The sequence below is a fragment of the Typopeltis vanoorti genome, chromosome 5, assembly GCF_054136105.1.
Source record: "Typopeltis vanoorti isolate ZY-2024b chromosome 5, IOZ_Tvanoo_1.0, whole genome shotgun sequence".
NCBI classification, from domain to species: Eukaryota; Metazoa; Arthropoda; class Arachnida; order Uropygi; family Thelyphonidae; genus Typopeltis; species Typopeltis vanoorti.
The window spans coordinates 92,781,649-92,799,751 of NC_143553.1; the positions used below are offsets into that span (position 1 = coordinate 92,781,649).

Genomic DNA, 18,103 nt, shown 5'->3' on the forward strand with positions numbered 1-18,103 from the left:
GAAGTAAAACACTTTACCAAAGACTAGAGACTGCAGATAAGAGTCATGAGAAAGATTAGAAGCATGAACAGATGGCATCAATGGCAATATCATATTAAAAACGAGAATATTAGGAAAGAACTTGACATTGTCAGCATACAGGAATGCGTCAGCAGAGCTAGTCTCAGTAGGTATGGTCACTTAAACAGAATGGGTGAGGAAAGATTAGCAAAGCAAGTGTTCTCTGCCAGGTTGGCAGGAAAACGACCCAGAGGTAGACCATGACATAGGTGGATTGATAGGTACAAAGTGCCTTAGACGATAGAAATGTAAGATCTTATAATGTTGGAGTCTTGACAAGTAACAGACTGATTTAGAGGAAAATTGTAGATAGTAATGATGTAAATTTTTCATGTAGTACTATCATATCGTGTACACCCCTTGAGGGTACATGGCAGGAATTTGATGATGATCTTAATAATAATGGGGGCTTAAAAATCCCAAGAATTTGGATGGCACACATTCAGCCCACTTGGTTTCCAGCAAGCCCTGACTTTAGGACTTGAAACAATTTTTCATTTTTTATTTGCCACTATCCATACCAGTTGTAATTTATATTATTATTATTATTATTCAGGCCTCCAAGGAGTCAAAAGACTCATCGAGGGAGGTCCTTCCTAAGACATAAAGTCTGTCAAGACTCATCAAGGGGAGGTCCCCCCTGAGAAACACAAAGTTTATCATACCACTCTTTAAACTCACTGACCGTTCTCACTCCCACCACTCCATCAGGCAATGCATTCCACGGCTCAACCACCCTCCACACAAAGAAACCACTCCTTACCCTCTTGCTCACAGTTTCCTTTCGTAACTTCCAGGGATGGCCTCTTGTCATCACTCCTTCCCGCTGATCAACCAAGCGAAAGAACTCCCCAGTGTCAACCCTGTAACCACCTCTCAACAGTTTAAAAGTCTCAATCATATCACCTCTCCTTCTTCTGTCCACCAAACTCTGCAGTCCACATTCTCTCAGCCGATCCTCATAACTATCCTTGTACAGTCCTGAAACCATCTTTGTCATCTGTCTTTGTATCCTTTCCACAGTTAATTTATCCCCTTCAAATCCTGGGGACCAAATCTGAGAACAATAGTCCAAGTGTGGTCTGATCAGAGACTTATACAACGGAATGATAACCCTCTTATCTCTGCAGGTCAGTGTCCTTCTCATAATAGCAGCAATCCTCTGTGTTACCTTCACCATATGTATACTTATATAAATAATTTTATTTTCTGTTTATTTATTTATCTATTATTTTATACATGAACATGTTACTCTTTAGCTTAAATAACTTTGTAACCTAATAGATAATAACAATAACAGGACTCTAGCCTTGATGTAATGAGTTTTTTTTTTTTTTTTATGTCAGATGTCATGTAAATAGTTTTAATGGTTGATCAGTAACTTTAGCATGCCATGTAGATTGTAGTGCAGCTTGTTTCTTTGTATATACACACACATGCCCGGCTGGTGGCGTGTGCAATATACACAAGCGCTGCAGAAGAAAAGGTGCCTAAAAGATGTCAAAAAATATGAGATAAGAGTTTAAATGAACAACAAATGATACAGAATGGTACATATAATTATGAATGTACGTCATCTTCCGTTCTAGCCCCTTCAGATCTTCCCGGAAATGAACAAATAAATTCTGAAATTGTATCCTGGTCCTGATTATATCTATAATTTTTGATTAAAATTTACAAAAATATACCTAAAATAGTTCTTCTGAATTTTTTGATGTATCATAAATCAACTTATGATTAATTGTTGAGTTCTGTGTAAGGGCCGTATCCTAATTTTAATCAGATCGGATGCATGTGGTCTGGCCCTAAAGGTCAGCTTACTATTGATAACTCATTCTTCTCAACATTCGAGCCTGTTATATTAGCCGGCTGTTAGGGCGGCATCAGTGACACAAAATAATCGGCGAACTCTCGAGTCCAATGCAAAACATTCTTGTAAATTCTCTTATCTATTTTCGTTGAATCTTCCTGAGAGAACTAAGTAGGCTAGTATTCTGTAACATTTCCAACAAGTTATATTGAACAATTGTTGGTATAAAAGAAATATTGTTTTGTATAAAAGACATAAAGGTAGGACACTTGCTTTAGAAGAAATGTACCTATGTAACTAGGTTAAAAAAGGATTTGTAGAAATATGGGGTGAAGTGAAATTCCTGGGTTTTTTGAATTTTTCAAAAAAAAACTAAATGGTTTGGCTCTAATTTGAATAGAAAATAATATTGCTCAGTCTATCAGCATTGATGTACTGCGACAGGATTTTGCTAAAATGAAAGCCAGACGAGTCCCTTTTAGCAAAATTAATGTAAAGAATATTTGAATAAATCTCTTAACTTTATATTACTATTTTATATTATTTTGAAAATTTATATAACTTGAAAAAATTTGTATAAGCAGGACTAATTCATAGGTAACATTATACTGTAAAGCGGTTTTCATTTGTTTTTCATTTCCTGTTCATTTTATTCACACTTTATTCAAAAAAAAACTTTTTTGGAAAGGCACCGAACATTAATCGCACACACAGGAAAAATACTGTGCTGGTCCTGTATATACTTATACTCTAGAAGATGACTTTAATGTGAAGGTCAAAACATCGAGTGTATATATTTTGGTTTATGTTGAACTAAAGTTTTACTCTAACACGGTAGTTGTATCCATAATTTTTCTTAATATATTAAAATTTTTTAGTTATTAAGTTTTTATTTTTTTATAATTTTTATTTTTATTTCTTTTTTATAATTTTTATTTTTATTTCTTTTTTATAATTTTTATTTTAAGTTTTAATTTTTTTTAATAATTTTTATTTCTTTTTTATAATTTTTATTTTAAGTTTTAATTTTTTTTAATAATTTTTATTTTTATTTCTTTTTTATAATTTTTATTTTAAGTTTTAATGTTTTTTAATAATTTTTAAATTTTATACTATATATTTATGCTGCCATTTTTGGATGACTTAAGGTTTGAGCCAATGCTCTATATCTTTTGAATATACAGCATGCCTGCTAAATAATGAGATTGATTTTTTAAGGGACAGCCCTTTGAATAAAAATAATAAACATGTTTATGGTTTTGGCCACTAGAGTGTGTTGTAATTGCAGGTGCGACTTTCAAGTCAGGTGGTGCAGCAGTTTTCTTGCAGCAACCGTTGAAGTAAGAGTGTGTGAGTGGAGTGTGTCACAAGTCTACCAAACAGACTTAAACAGATTCCTCTGGTACTCCACTAGAGATCTTCCTCCTTTGGGAAAGATCTTTAGTGGAGACTTGTTGATACCTACTTGACAGCCAATCAGCTATCTAACTTACTAGTCTGTTATCTAAATCCATCTGTTTCAGTTTAGCTGCAGATTATCGTGTGGCAGTCTACCAAAGCCTTTGAAAAATTTGTTCTCTAACCAGCAGGCACTGTGGATTCAAATTCTGTCATGGGCATGGATGCTTGTTATTGTCTTTTGGTGGGAGATAAATTTCATCATCCATAAATGAAGAGCTGTGAAACCAGCCCTTCATTTATTGGCCTGAAGCAGTTTGAAATGTTCCATGTTTGATCTTTATAGCAGGAGTTTCCAAACCAGGTAAAGAATAAAAAAAAAAAAAAAATTAATAAAAAGAAAAGAAAAAAAAAGTCCATAACTCTAAAAAAAAAAAAATCCTTAACTCTATCACAGTACTAATGTACTATAGGTTTACAAATAAACTTTTTGTTGGAGAGACCCACATAAAAAAAAAAAGAAAGTTATTGTTAAAGATCCCCAGAAGAGTCTTCTTTAAGATTCTTCTCCAGATATTTCAAATGTGGAGGAACTTGTTCTTTATATGAGATACAAAGATAAAAATCAAAACCAACAGGGGTATTTGTATCCTGATTCCTATCCAAAAGTTAACTACTACTACTACTACAAGGGTACTTTGATATATCAGACAGTGAAATGAATAGTTAATTTCATGGACTAGTAGTTGGTTAGTAGGCTTTGGAACATATAAACAGGAAACATGCTGGGTAAAAACAGTGGACTAGTTCCAAAATTGAAGAGCTACATGCCAGATCTTATATAAACACATTGGATTTGCACATAATTTGCATCTTGCTCTGTTAAATTTTATTAAGGATGTTCCCATGTTTCTGACATTGAAACTGCAGTAAAAAAATACATATGTGCATACATGTATGCATACATATATGTGTGTGGTGGCATTCATGTCCACAAACTATGCAGTTACAGTAGCAGCCTTATGAAATGGTGCATTGTCTGAAAGTGACAATGTTTATTTCCATAGAAACACCACAAAGTGGGAAGCACTGCATGAATGCAGTGTCCAGAATGAACTCAGAAACCTCTTGGAGTACAATGTTTGTGGCACTACAAAGAGGTCCATGACCAAACCGGGAAAGCAGGCCCATACCATCACACCTCCACTTCTGACTTTTATAGTTAGGGTTAGGCACTCTGGTGAGAGACATTCCCCAGACATCTGCCATATCCATACCTATTCGTCTGCTTGGTAGAGGGTATAGCATGATTTGTCACTCCATAACACATTCCGAGCTTCTAAGTCCCACTATACACACACTCTTTGTACCACTGAAGATGATGCTTCATGTTGGTTTCAGTAATGTGATCTTGCATATTGTGATCTTACTGTGGAAACCCATGTTGTGAGTCTCAGTTCTGAATATTTTTGTGCAGATTTGTGGTTCAGTCAATGCCCAGAACTCCGCATTCAATGTGTTGGCCTATGAATGGCAGGTTTTACATATTACCCTTCGTTTCACCCTACAATAATGTTCAGTGAGTGTGGTGAGTTGTCCATTGTGTGTAGCAGTTGACTCCATGCACTTCCATCTCAGTATGGTATGGTATCTGAAATGTTTAAAGAAGAAATCAAGATTTCTTCTTTAAACATTTCAGAAAATATTTTTATGATAGTGAAGAAACAGTTTTGATAAATTTGGTGAAAGAGTGATATTAGTACAAAATTTTCAGGAAGCATTTAAGCATACAAGATCTTTTTGAAAGAAACCTGTCTTTATTACAATGAGTAATAAGGACAGGTTTTCATTTCTCTAAAAACTGTTTTAAATTGTGGCCATTATACCAGCAAGTATGTCATTGTTCTAAATGTGGTTTTATTCAAATGAATCTAATAAAAGGGAAGTTATGATAATCATTGAATCCCTCCACTCTGAAGGACTTATTAATTATATATACGAATAGCACTTTTCTGCAGGATTTTGTTCCAGATAAATCAGTTGATGAGTATTTTGCAACCAAGAAAAGACTTGCTAGAGGCTATATGAAACCCTTATGTAAATGAACTGTGGTGCAGTATACATTTTAAATCCATGTAACTAAAAGAAAGGATTTTTGTTTACAATTATGTGTAATGTGTAGTAAGAAATAAAGAATGTTTACTTTAAACAATAAATTACATGATAACCACAGTAATTAACTTTAATGAAATGAAAATACTGAAAGTAACAGTACATCATCAGTTCATAGAAACAAACAAATCAAAGAAACAGGAATACAAGGTACATACAGCAGTCAGTGGTTTGCCAATTAAAAACTGTTGCCACATGCTAGAATTTAGTTTTTAATAATATTATTTATTAATATTATTTTTGGTGGTTGCATAAGATAAGAATCTTCCAAACTTTTGGTGGGGGGGGAGAGAGAGAGAGAGAGACAATCTTTACAATTCAGATTTGGGTGATGTAAAAGAGCTTCACAACTTTCTTTGAAAAGCCGTTCATAAACCTGCTTCTATGGAGAAAATGAGCTTCATCCCACTGTATTCATGTATTCAATATAATATTGATATTCATTAATTTTTTTTCCCAGAGAATAGCCTGTCTGCCCAAAGTATGTTAGATTACATTCACAACTGGTAAATGCCATCATAATATTTAGTTGTTGTTTTTTAAATATCATATACAACATTTATATAAAGCAAACTGATACTTTTGGTGAGTAAAATTTTTTATGGCTAGTAGATTTAAGTTGTATTTGTGGAACACTGGATACAGCCATACCTGGCCACATGATGTGCTAAGTTCAGACTGCCATTTTATAGAGAATCACTGCCTTTTTTTTTTACTTGTTGATGCCTGTAATGGTTTAATGTCATTTATGCAAATGAAAAATTTAGAATAGTTTTCACAAACATGAAGTTCTGAATAGCTTGTCTTAATGGAATACACTAACGGAATACAAATTTGGTCATCAATCTACACCATTAAAAGTGTTTCCACTTTTGGCAATAAGATTATCATATTTACAGATAACTATACTATTAACTAGAGTAGAATTTTTCACTTCATCTTTGCTTTTAACAACTGAAACAGTGGTAGTGTGAAGTAAGTTTAATCTGCAGTCAGTCTCGGTGTTCGACAAACCATTGTAACTAAATTTAATGTTTTTATTCTTAAAATCTAATATAAGTTTTGTAAGTCTTTCTCTGGAAGTAACAATACTCTTACTCCTTTAATTTTTATTATTATTATTATTTTATTTATTTGATGATAACCCCCACACATGAAAGGTTGCAGGATCTATAACACTATGGTTCCATGTGTGGGTAAGTGATTAAGGAGAAAGAAGTAGTCTATTGATATGTTTCTTAAAGAGTTGGAGGTTGTACTCAGTGACCAAAACAGTTTGCGGAAGATTGTTCCAAAGAATAAAGGTTGATGGAATGAAGGAAGATGATAAGTTTATTCAATATATTTGGAGTTGGACATTGTATGAGTTTTGGCCAGTGGCTGCTCTTGTTCTTACTTGATTAGATGAAAGCACCTATAGAAAAGGTACAGTGCAGGGAAAGAGACACCTATTAAGTGGATTGCCTTCGTCTGTATATTGAGTGCACCACCCCAAATATGGGAAAGTATTCCAAGGGTGGTCAGATCTGAGGCTAATAAAGTGTTAGGAGTTGAGAGGAAGAGAAATAATGTTTTGAATGGAAAAGAACACGAAGTTTTTTTAGAGGTTGAGGAGGTTGTGTATGTAATATGTTTGTGACAGGATAAACTAGATATTACAGTCAGCCAAAGAAGAGAAAGCTGGTCTTGAAAGGAAATTGGAACATTATCAAAAGTAAGAAAGGGGATGAAGTGGGTAATAAAGCAGGCTTGAGTTTTTTTTTCTTTTTGGCATTAAGAATCTGAGGAGATTAGTGTTTAAGTCATTGTTTATGGAAGATCTTGAATCTTCTATCATTTGAGTATTACAGGGTTTCTCTTGTGAGAAAGAGGAATGACTCAGTTGGCAAAACTGTGATTAGGATTTTGAAGTCAGAGAGAGAGAGAGAGAGAGAGAGAGAGAGAAGGTCACTGATGTAAGGGAAGAAGAGCATCAATAGAGAAGAATTGTTAGATCTGCCATTATTAACAACAATAAAATAAAATGATAGTTATTTATAATTCACAGCAAACAGTGATGTAATAGAGAAACATTTCACAAACTGTGCATTGGTTGATTCATGGGAGCATCATATTGCTGAAACCATAATGTGAGCAGATCATCATAAAGCCAAAGCACTTATAAAATTGCTCAGCAGAGCCACTAATATCGATTCCAAACCAGTTATTTCTCACAACTAAACCTTACCTTTTCCATCAAATCATGTTATCTAATGGCTATAATTGTAACATAATTAACAAAATATTTATTCCTCCTTCCATTCCATAACCTTCTCAACATACCTAGTACAGTAATGCTATTGCTGTTCCCTATATCTGACTGGAGTCATTTATAGGTCAGAAAACTAGAATGATTCCTACCTCTGCATACCATTTTAAGTAATGTAGAGAACCTACCTTTTAAGAAATACTAAGAGATTGACTATATGACATGACTGGCAGAATTATATAAAAATGAAGATATTAGGAAGAAACTTGGTAATGTTAGTATTCAGAGCTAATTTCAAGTTGTAGAGTTACTTATGGAAGAGAACAGAAGATGAAAGGTTAGCAAAACTGGTTTTTGACACTACTATGGCAGGAAAAAAAAGACTAAGAGGAATACCAAGATCTTGGTAGATTGGTGCAGTAAGAAATGCTTTAGAAGACTGAAAATAAGATGTGAGAATATTGGAGTTCTGATAAATATTATTATTAACATCTGACCATGAAGTCAGAGACCCATCATGGGAGGTACACACACACACACACACACACACACACACACACACACACACACACACACACACACACACACACACACACACACAAAGCTAATCCAACCATGCCTTAAAGTGATTCCATGTGTCCACATTGACAACACATTCAGGGAAATACATTCCCCTTTCCATGAAAAGAATCACTCCTCACCCTGCTCATCTTGTTTTATCCTCTCTCCCGTTCTATGAAAAATTTCTTCCATGTGAACCTGATAACAACCCCTGACTAACTTATGTCTCAATCATATCCCCTCCTCCTATTCACGAAGTTTGCAGTTTACATTCTTTTATTCTGCCTTTATACTCCACATTCCAACGACCACTGACCACCTTTTTAAATCTTCTCTGAACTCTTTCTAACACATCCTTGTCACCATGAAAACCTGGTGACCAAATCTGTGCAGAATAATCCATATGAGGCCTGATCAAAGCTATACATTGGAATCATAACCTCTTTATTTCTACGCATCAAAGTCCTCTGCTTTTTTGAAATTGTCTGATGTGAGACCTTGTGCAATGTGGCCCTGAATTTCAGGTCCTTGTCTACCCCACTCTCAGATCTCTCATCTTCTCTACCTTCTTTAAAGTTTCCCCACTAGCTACATACTTTGCATCCCATTGTTGCTTACCGAATTTCAAAACCTTACACTTTGCAACACTGAACTGACATTTCCACTTGCTACTCATTCATACAATCTCTTCAAGTCCTTCTGTTTGGCCATAACATTTGCTTGACTCTGCATTTATCTCCCCAATTTTGCATCATCTGCAAACAGTTGCATATCACCAGTTAAACCCATTGCAATATCATTAATATACAAATTGAACAATAATGGAAACAACATAGACCACTGCAGCACACCACTAGCGACTTTCCTCTTTTGTCATACTGGACTCGCATATACAACTTTCTGATAACTAGCTGACATCCAGTCACTGATCCAACTTACTAGTCTTTTATCCAATCTCATCTATTTTAGTTTATGTAACAGCTTGTTGTGTGGCAGTCTATCAGAAACTTTTGCAAAATTTAAGTATACCTCTTTATATGCATCTCTCTCTTGTCCAAGACGTTTGTCGCCTTGTTATAGTACGTAAGTAAGTAAAATCTCCCTTTAACAAGCCCATGCTAACAACAACAGAGAATATTGCTGTTAACAACCCATTTCTATATCCTAGTTTTCACCAGTCTCTCCATTACCTTAACCACAACTCCAAACAGACTGTCCTATAATATGTAGCCACAGCCTTATCACCACCTTTATGCAGTGGAACAGTTTTACTTCTTCTCACTCTTCTGGAACCTGTGCTGTTGTAAAACTTATTAAACAAGCATGCCAATGCTACTTCCAATTCCCTTAAGACCTGCGGTGATATGTCATCAAATATATCACCTTATTGACATCAGGCTTGTTTATTTCCTCATATACCTCCTGCTCACTTACAGTTAAGCCATCCTCTCATATGTCCTCTACACATGAGTTTTTCATGAGTTAACCCTGATGGGGATGAAACACTCTTATGAATTGTTCACTGAATATCTCAACGATGTCTTCTGCAGCAGTTACCATTCTACCATTTTCATGCATTAACATCATCTTACCATAATCATTCTTCCTTCTACTTGCTACATCTGAAAAACTCTCTAGAATTTTTCCTTGCCTGAATTGCTTATTTCTACTCATACTGTAATTTTGCTGTTCTTACCAACTGAATCACTTTCCTGACCTGCTCTCTATACTCCTTATGCAAATGATTTCTATCTGTATTCAGCCTGCCTCTGCAGTTATCCTCTTCTTTCAAATTTCATGCTTAAATCCCTTTTTTCATTCATTTGACACCTACTTTATTCATTATTTTGATCTTCAAAATACATTTGCACATTGATGTTGTTAAATATCTTTTGGTCAGTTCCCATGCAGTATTTATCTCCTCTCGCTTAACACCTCATTCCATGTTACAGCTCCAAGCTGTCTCCTAAGCTTTTTATAATCATGAGCCTTGTAATTCCACATATATCCCCAAATAACTGGTGGTATTGGTAGAAAATTGTTAATAGGAAGTTAGTAATGTCAACTTTTCTTGTAAACGCTCTTATAGTATCCTGTACTTCCTTTCAGGGTTACAGAGTGATCAACAGTTATGAATAATTATGAAAACACACTGCCATAATAGAGAACTTATGTTAATTATATTAAAATAAAATTGAATGCTTCAACCTTTATAACTCATATATAATGCTAATAACACCTAGACTCATATCATCACCTTACTCAGCTGGCGATATCAGTCGAAGTGTTATTAGCATCTTCAAAAACATAGCCTTAACAGTTATTATATCAAAATAAATTTGATATAATAAGCAAACCATTTATTTAAAATTGTTACAAAATCCTTCACAATTAAAATAAATCCTTCACAAAATACAAAAAAAAAAAAAAAAGATTACGGTAAGACCATTTTTATACAATGAGACCTGTGGTGAATTCGTCACTAAAAAAACACACGTGCTAACCACAGTGATAAGTTTTAATACGTAAATATTTTATCCCAAGTATCTTGGGACATCCTCAGTACAGTAATTCAAACAATACTAGCAATAACATACAGTTAAGGGCGCATGATTACAATGAAATCTCAATATGCGTGCAGTAACGTGTTATAGAAGTAAATTAAAATATAACTGAAAAAAAAAAATAATAATAATAATATATATAAAGAGACTATTTTACACAATTTTGTATGACAATTTCCCATACTTGAAGAATAGTAAGAATGTCATTACAGTTTAAATTTGGTCTGTGTAGTAGGCCACTTTCTTTATATAAACATGAACGTTTATGTAAAGATCTATGTAAAAGTTTAGACTTTTTCCAATGGATCCTATGGTTTGGGTTTTCAATTCCCTTGTTGAGAGAGACCAGATTTCTGTGGTTTGAAAAGACGAATGTGATCTTGATGTTCCGAGATGCTTTTCTGAACAGATCTACCTGTCTGTTCAAAGTAAAACAAATTACAGGCACATGGGATCTCATAAACGCCAAGTACCATAAGAGATGAGAGTTTGTCCTTAGGAGAAAGTAACAAGTTATAGATCTGGTTGATGGGTTTGTAAGTAGTGGCAAAATTGTATTTCTTCATAATTTTTGAAATATGTTTGGAGATGCCTTTGACATAAGGTATGGGAATCCTATGGGCTTCTTCTTGTCTAGGTTGATGTGTGGGGAAGTGACTGATGATTTTTTGAGTTGTTTTAAGATTATATCCATTAAGTGTGGCTGTATTTTTGATTATTTCTAGTTCTTGGTTTAGCGATTCTTCAGAGGAGCAGAATTTGTGTGCTCTGGTAACTAGTGATTTAATGATGCCAAATTTCTGAGATGGGTGATGAGCGGAAGAATTGGGAATGTAGCGACTTGAAAACATAGGCTTGTGATAGACAGACACGATAGAACCGTCTTCTTTTCTTTGAATTTGTAAATCCAGAAAGGAGATACCCTGTGGAGATTCTTTTTCTAGCGTAATGTTGATGTGAGGGTGAAGATGGTTTATTTATCGTCGATATATCATAGCCAAATTTTTGATTTGGGTTCAAAAGTGAAAATTTTTTCTTCCAGGTGTTCTAGAAACAGGTTTGCTAAGTTTGGTGATAAAGAAGACCCCCATTGCTGTTCCCTCTTCTTGCTTGTAAATTTTACCTTTCCAAGTGAAGTAACTGGATGTAATTTGTCTTACTTTGGACAGACAGATAGATCTGTTCAGAAACGCATCTCGGAACATCAAGACCACATTCGTCTTTTCAAACCGCAGAAATCTGGTCTCTCTCAAGAAGTTTATTTATCGTCGATATATCATAGCCAAATTTTTGATTTGGGTTCAAAAGTGAAAATTTTTTCTTCCAGGTGTTCTAGAAACAGGTTTGCTAAGTTTGGTGATAAAGAAGACCCCATTGCTGTTCCTTCTTCTTGCTTGTAAATTTTACCTTTCCAAGTGGAGTAACTGGATGTAATTTGTCTTACTTTGGACAGACAGATCTGTTCAGAAACGCATCTCGGAACATCAAGACCACATTCGTCTTTTCAAACCGCAGAAATCTGGTCTCTCTCAACAAGGAATTGAAAACCCAAACCATAGGATCCATTGGGGAAAGTCGAAACTTTTACATAGATCTTTATATAAGCACGAACGTTTATATAAAGAAAATGGCCTACTACACAGACCAAATTTAAATGACGTTCTTACTATTCCTAAAGTATGGGAAATTGTCATACAAAATTGTGTAAAATAGTCTCTTTATGTATATTATTATTATTATTTTTTTTTTTTCAGTTATATTTTAATTTACTTCTATAACACGTTACTGCACACGTATTGAGATTCCATTGTAATCATGTGCCCTAACTGTGTGTTATTGCTAGTATTGTTTGAATTACTGTACTGAGGATGTCTCAAGATACTTGGGATGAAATTGCAGCCATTCCGTTTATATATGGAAATATCTGAAAGAATAGACAATACACTGCAAAAATACAGCATTGGCCATGTTTAAACCACCAATGAAAATAAAAGTATACTTAGCTCCTCTACAGATGATTTTTTTTCCCCCATCAAGCGCATATGAAATCTGCTGCATCTGTAACCTATCCTTTAAATGGGAAACAGGTTTTATAATCCCAGAATAAAAAGATGAACACAAACAACACATAAAGTATCTTCATTATGGAAATGCAGCCCTTTCTGACAATTCACACATGCCATCAGATTGATTGGAAAGGCAGCCAGTTCTTACTTCAGACCAAAACATTGTACAAATGTAAATTCATGTAAGCCTGTGAACTGCTTATCAGTCAAGCACATCTCAACAATAATGATGGCTTAAAGGTTCCGAGGATTTGAATGACTCATCTATAATCCACATGTCATCTGGAAAAATAAGAAATCCAACAATTTTTCAAGCAAGAATATCCTTACCAGAAAAGAAAGAATGGAGATTTAAGTGGATAATAATACAGTAAACTCTCAGACAACAAACAAATATTTAATTTAAAAAATTATAAAAATGGAGGAAAACTCGCATAAAGAATTTTATTGACATATAATTTTTGCCTAAGTGTCATAGGCATCATCAGTACAAGATCACAGAAAGGCAGTTAAACAATAACAAACAATTCTAAAAACACCCCTGAGTAGCTAATGTGAGATGATTAAAAAAAAGTCAGTAATTTCCTAACTTATAAGATCCTGGTGAGAACCAGGATCCAGAATTGGGTTGACAACAGTGGTATTATCTTTGATGGACAGCATGGATTTGCTAAAGGGAAGTCATGTTTTTATACTTATTACAATAAGGTGATGGCTTCATTGAACCAAGGAGAGGATACACAGTAGTATACTTAGATTTTGCAAAGGCTTTTGATAAATCAATATCCCGGGAGAGGAAAGTCCCTAGTGGTACACCTCAGGAGTCTATTTTAGGGCCATTGCTGTTTAACCTGTATGTTAATGATATTGGCAAAGATTTGGATTGGAATATTTAGCTGTTTGCAGATGATGCCAAGTTGGGATGAACTATGAAGAGTGTAGAGAAGATGTTGTGGCCTTACAAGAAGACTTGAATGGATTGCGTGAATGGGCATGGGAATGGGGATGTGAGTTCAATGTTGCAAAATGTAAGGTTTTAAAATTGGGAAAACAAAGATTGGATGTAGAATTTATGCTTGGCAGATATATATTGTTGGAGGTGGAGGAAATAAGAGAACTTGGGGTGATAGTAGATAAGGATCTAAAATTTAGAGGATGCATTGCCAAAATTGTGAAGACAACACAGAGGCTTCTGGGAATGATGCGGAGGACACTGACGTGTAGAAACGAGGAGATTCTTGTTCTATTGTATAAGGCTCTGGTTAGGTCACACATAGTCACCTGATCACCTTGTTTTCAAAAAGGATAAAGAGATGTTAGAAAGGGTCCAGAGTGACTGACTAAGGTAGTTTCTGATCTCTGGAATGTCGAATATGAGGAAAAGTTGAGAAGATGCAGTTTACAAAGTCTAGTGGATAGGAGGAAGAGAAGTGATTTGATAAAGACCTACAAGTTAGTAAGGGATTGTTATAAGATCAATGAAGAGGTTTTACAGAAAATGGTGGGAGATCAGAGGAGAACCAGAGGTTTTCCCTGGAAGCTGTGTAAGGAGCGTATGAGCAGGGGGAAATGAGAAGCAGGCTTTTTGCATGCAGAGTTGTGAATAATTGGAATGCCTTGCCTGAGAGGGCGGTGTCTGCAGAGAATTTGAGTATGTTTGAGTATGAACTGTGTGTATGACAAAAGGACCTCCTAGATGAGTCGTTGACTGCATGGGGTCTTTGGTAATAACTCTGTGCAAGCTTCTCACATTCCATGAACCTATTCATAACTATTATTCCAAGGCCTGCGTCGATATCCATTTAAGTCCATCCAGTGAAGATTACTTGTTACATGTTTGTTTCACGACTTGCTTTGTTACGTGTTTTGATTTTTTATGAAGATGGGGCTGTTTGGCCCATGCTCATTAACAAATCATATCATGAAGAACATAACAATTAAGTCATACTATATTGGTCTCATGGCTTAGGTTGTCACAGCTATCATTTTACAATTAAACCAAATGTAGTTAATGTTTTTGACCACGATTTAGTAGATAGAGGTTTCTTTTATTATTTATTATTATTTTTTTTTTTTTCCCCAAAAGAAACATGGTTGGGCAATATTTAAATAAACATTTGTAGTACATAAAAGAACTTACAAATTGGGTGTAATAGGTCGGAGATTTGATACAAAAACTGTTAGCCTACTAGTTTTGCCACTTTAACTGGTGGCGTCTTCCAGGCAAGATAACTCTACACAGTTGGAGTTATCTTGCCAATTTGTATGTTATGTAATATTTAGTGGTCGAGAAAACATTCATCATAAACATTTGTAGTCTTGTATATGCACCCTGGTTTATTTCCTTCCTGTTTGTTCAGCAATGGTTAGCAATCAAGAGAATTATAATCCATTTGGATGAAATATTTATAAACTGTAAGAAATTTTTGTTGTTATTAGTTACATTTTGTTGAAATACATATACGTTCTAATGAGTTTTTTTTTTTTTTATATATTAACTTAACAAGAAAATTAATTTGAAATGTAATTTGTGTAATTTGAATTTTTTTTTTTTATATTTCAGTGGATGGCCTTAACATTTCCCAAATCTGGAATCTATTTAGATACATGTAGGGAGTGCTACGAAGCATATGTTATATATAACTTTATGGTGTTTCTGCTGAATTTTCTATATTTTGAGATGGATCTTGAGCAGACATTGGATACTAAACCAGCTGTTAAGCACATGATTCCATTGTGTTGTCTCTCTCCTTGTCCTGGAGGAAGGTAAATGTGTTTATTATTATTATTATTATTTTTCAGGCCTCCATGGAGGCAAAAGACTCATTGTGGGAGGACCTTCCTAAGAAACACAAAGTCTATCAAGACTAATCGAGGGGAGGTCCCCTCAAAACACAGTCTATCATACCACTCCTTAAATTCATTGACTGTTCTCGCTCTAACCATTCCATCAGGCAATGCATTCCATGGTTCAACCACCCTCAATGCAAAGAAACTCCTCACCCTCTTGCTCACAGTTTCCTTTCGTAACTTCCAGGGATGTCCTCTTGTCATCACTCCTTCCGGCTGTTCAACCAAGCGAAAGAACTCCCCAGTGTCAACCCTGTAACCACCTTTCAACAGTTTAAAAGTCTCAATCATACCCCCCCCCTTCTTCTATCCACCAAACTCTGCAGTCCACATTCCCTCAGCCGATCCTCATAACTAACATTGTACAGTCCTGAAACCATCTTTGTTATCTACCTTTGTACCCTTTCCACAGTTAATTTATCCCCTTCAAATCCTGGGGACCAAATCTGAGAACAATAGTCTAAGTGTGGTCTGATCAGAGACTTATACAACGGAATGATAACCCTTTTATCTCTGCAGGTCAGTGTCCTTCTCATTATTGCAGAAATCCTCTGTGTTACCTTCACTATCTTTGCAATATGCCCCCTAAATTTCAGTTTTTTTATCAATCCTCAACCCCAGATCTCTTGTCTCTCCTACTTCCTCCAGTATAACTCCTCCCATAGAGTATGCAGCATCCCATCAATGTTTCCCAAACCACAAGATCTTACATTTTGCTGCATTAAACTGAAACCCCCATTCATTTGCCCATCTATCTAGCTTATTCAAATCCTCTTGCAGGGCTGCCGCATCTGCACTATTACTAATAATCCTTCCCAGCTTCACATCATCTGCAAACAACTGAATATTCTTTTGCAATTCACTGACAATGTCACTGATATAAAGGTTAAACAATATAGGTCTCAGTACTGAACCCTGTGGGGCCCCTGAATCCAGTTAACCAATCTGACATTCAGACCCATGTGCTGCAACTTAAATATCAGCTTATCATGTGGCACCCTGTCAAATGCCTTTGCTAAGTCTAAGAAAATTGCAGTATATGACTTTTCCCCCATCTAATGTTCTTGTAACTTTATTATAAAAGGCTAGCATATTGCTAAAACAAGAGCGCCCTTTCACAAATCCATGTCGACTCTCACAGATAACATTACCCTCATCTGCCCAATGCTGTATACGGTCCCTCACTACTTTCTCCAAGATCTTAACAACTACTGATGACACACAAACTGGCCTATAATTAGACACTTCCAGTCTGTTACCACCCTTATGCAATGGCACTATCTTAGCTTCCTTCAATTTCCTGGGCACCTTTCCTGCAGCCAGACTTTTGTTGAAAAGCCAGGTTAAAGGCACTGTCAGTTCCCTAGCACATTCTCTCAAAACTCGTGGTGAAATACCATCCAGTCCCAAAGCTTTACTGACATCCAGAGTACTCAATATCTGAAACACACTCTCCTCCTGTACCTCTAAACCTCGAACCTGCCCTATCCCTCTATCATTAAAACTGATTCCTCTAGGATGAAATACTCCAATGAAGTGTTCATTGAACAATTCCACTATGTCCTCTGCATCAGTCACTCTATTCCCATTTTTATCCCACAATATCATTCTTCCACAGTCATTTCTCCTCTTACTGGCCACATAGCTAAAAAATTACCTAGGATTTTCTTTGGATTTTAGGGCCAATCTCCTCTCATGTTCCAGTTTTGCTTTCCTTACCACACTAGTCACTCTTCTGGCTGTGTCTTATATTCTTCATGCATCTTCTCTTCACCTGTCTCCTTATATCTCTTCCATAGCCTCTTTTTCGCATGCAAGTCCTGTTTAATATTGTTTGTCATCCACTTTACTCCAAATTGTGTCCTCTTCTTCACCCGTGGTATACAACTTACCATTGCTGCTAACAAATATTCTTTCACAATTTCCCATGCACTAATGATATCATGGCCTTCCAATTCCACCCTCCATGTAACTTTCTGAAGTTGACGTCTAAGACTATTATAATCACCTGCTTTATAATTCCACATAAGTTCCTGTCTCTTTGATACTCCTGTATGTGTGTTCCTTTTCCAAGTCAAAACCATATGGTCACTCTCTCCAACTGGTGGGAGAGATGTCATCTCAGTTATTATCAACTCTTCTGATGCTATAACCAAATCCAAAACTCTTGAACCTCTTGTTTCCTCTGTTACATGTTGCCTAAGACATTTGTCCCTCAAGAATTCTAGAAATTCCATTCTCCTATTGCTACATGCATCTTCCTCTCTCCAATTTATACTACTGTAGTTATAATCTTCCATAACAATCATTCTTGCACTTGCCAAACTTAACTGTCTAAACATCTCCTGGTCCCCATCCTCTGTGCTCCTTGGTC

General features: G+C 35.5%; 1 protein-coding gene across 1 annotated transcript in view; it reads left to right on the plus strand.

The window, feature by feature from the left end:
- LOC150106653 (transmembrane protein 184C) overlaps window positions 1-18,103 on the plus strand; it is a 200,380-nt gene that overhangs the window by 49,814 nt on the left and 132,463 nt on the right. Inside the window, exon 4 of the mRNA XM_090393251.1 lies at window positions 15,443-15,645. Coding sequence (XP_090249377.1) covers window positions 15,443-15,645 — 203 coding nt within the window. The remainder of the gene's footprint in view (window positions 1-15,442; window positions 15,646-18,103) is intronic.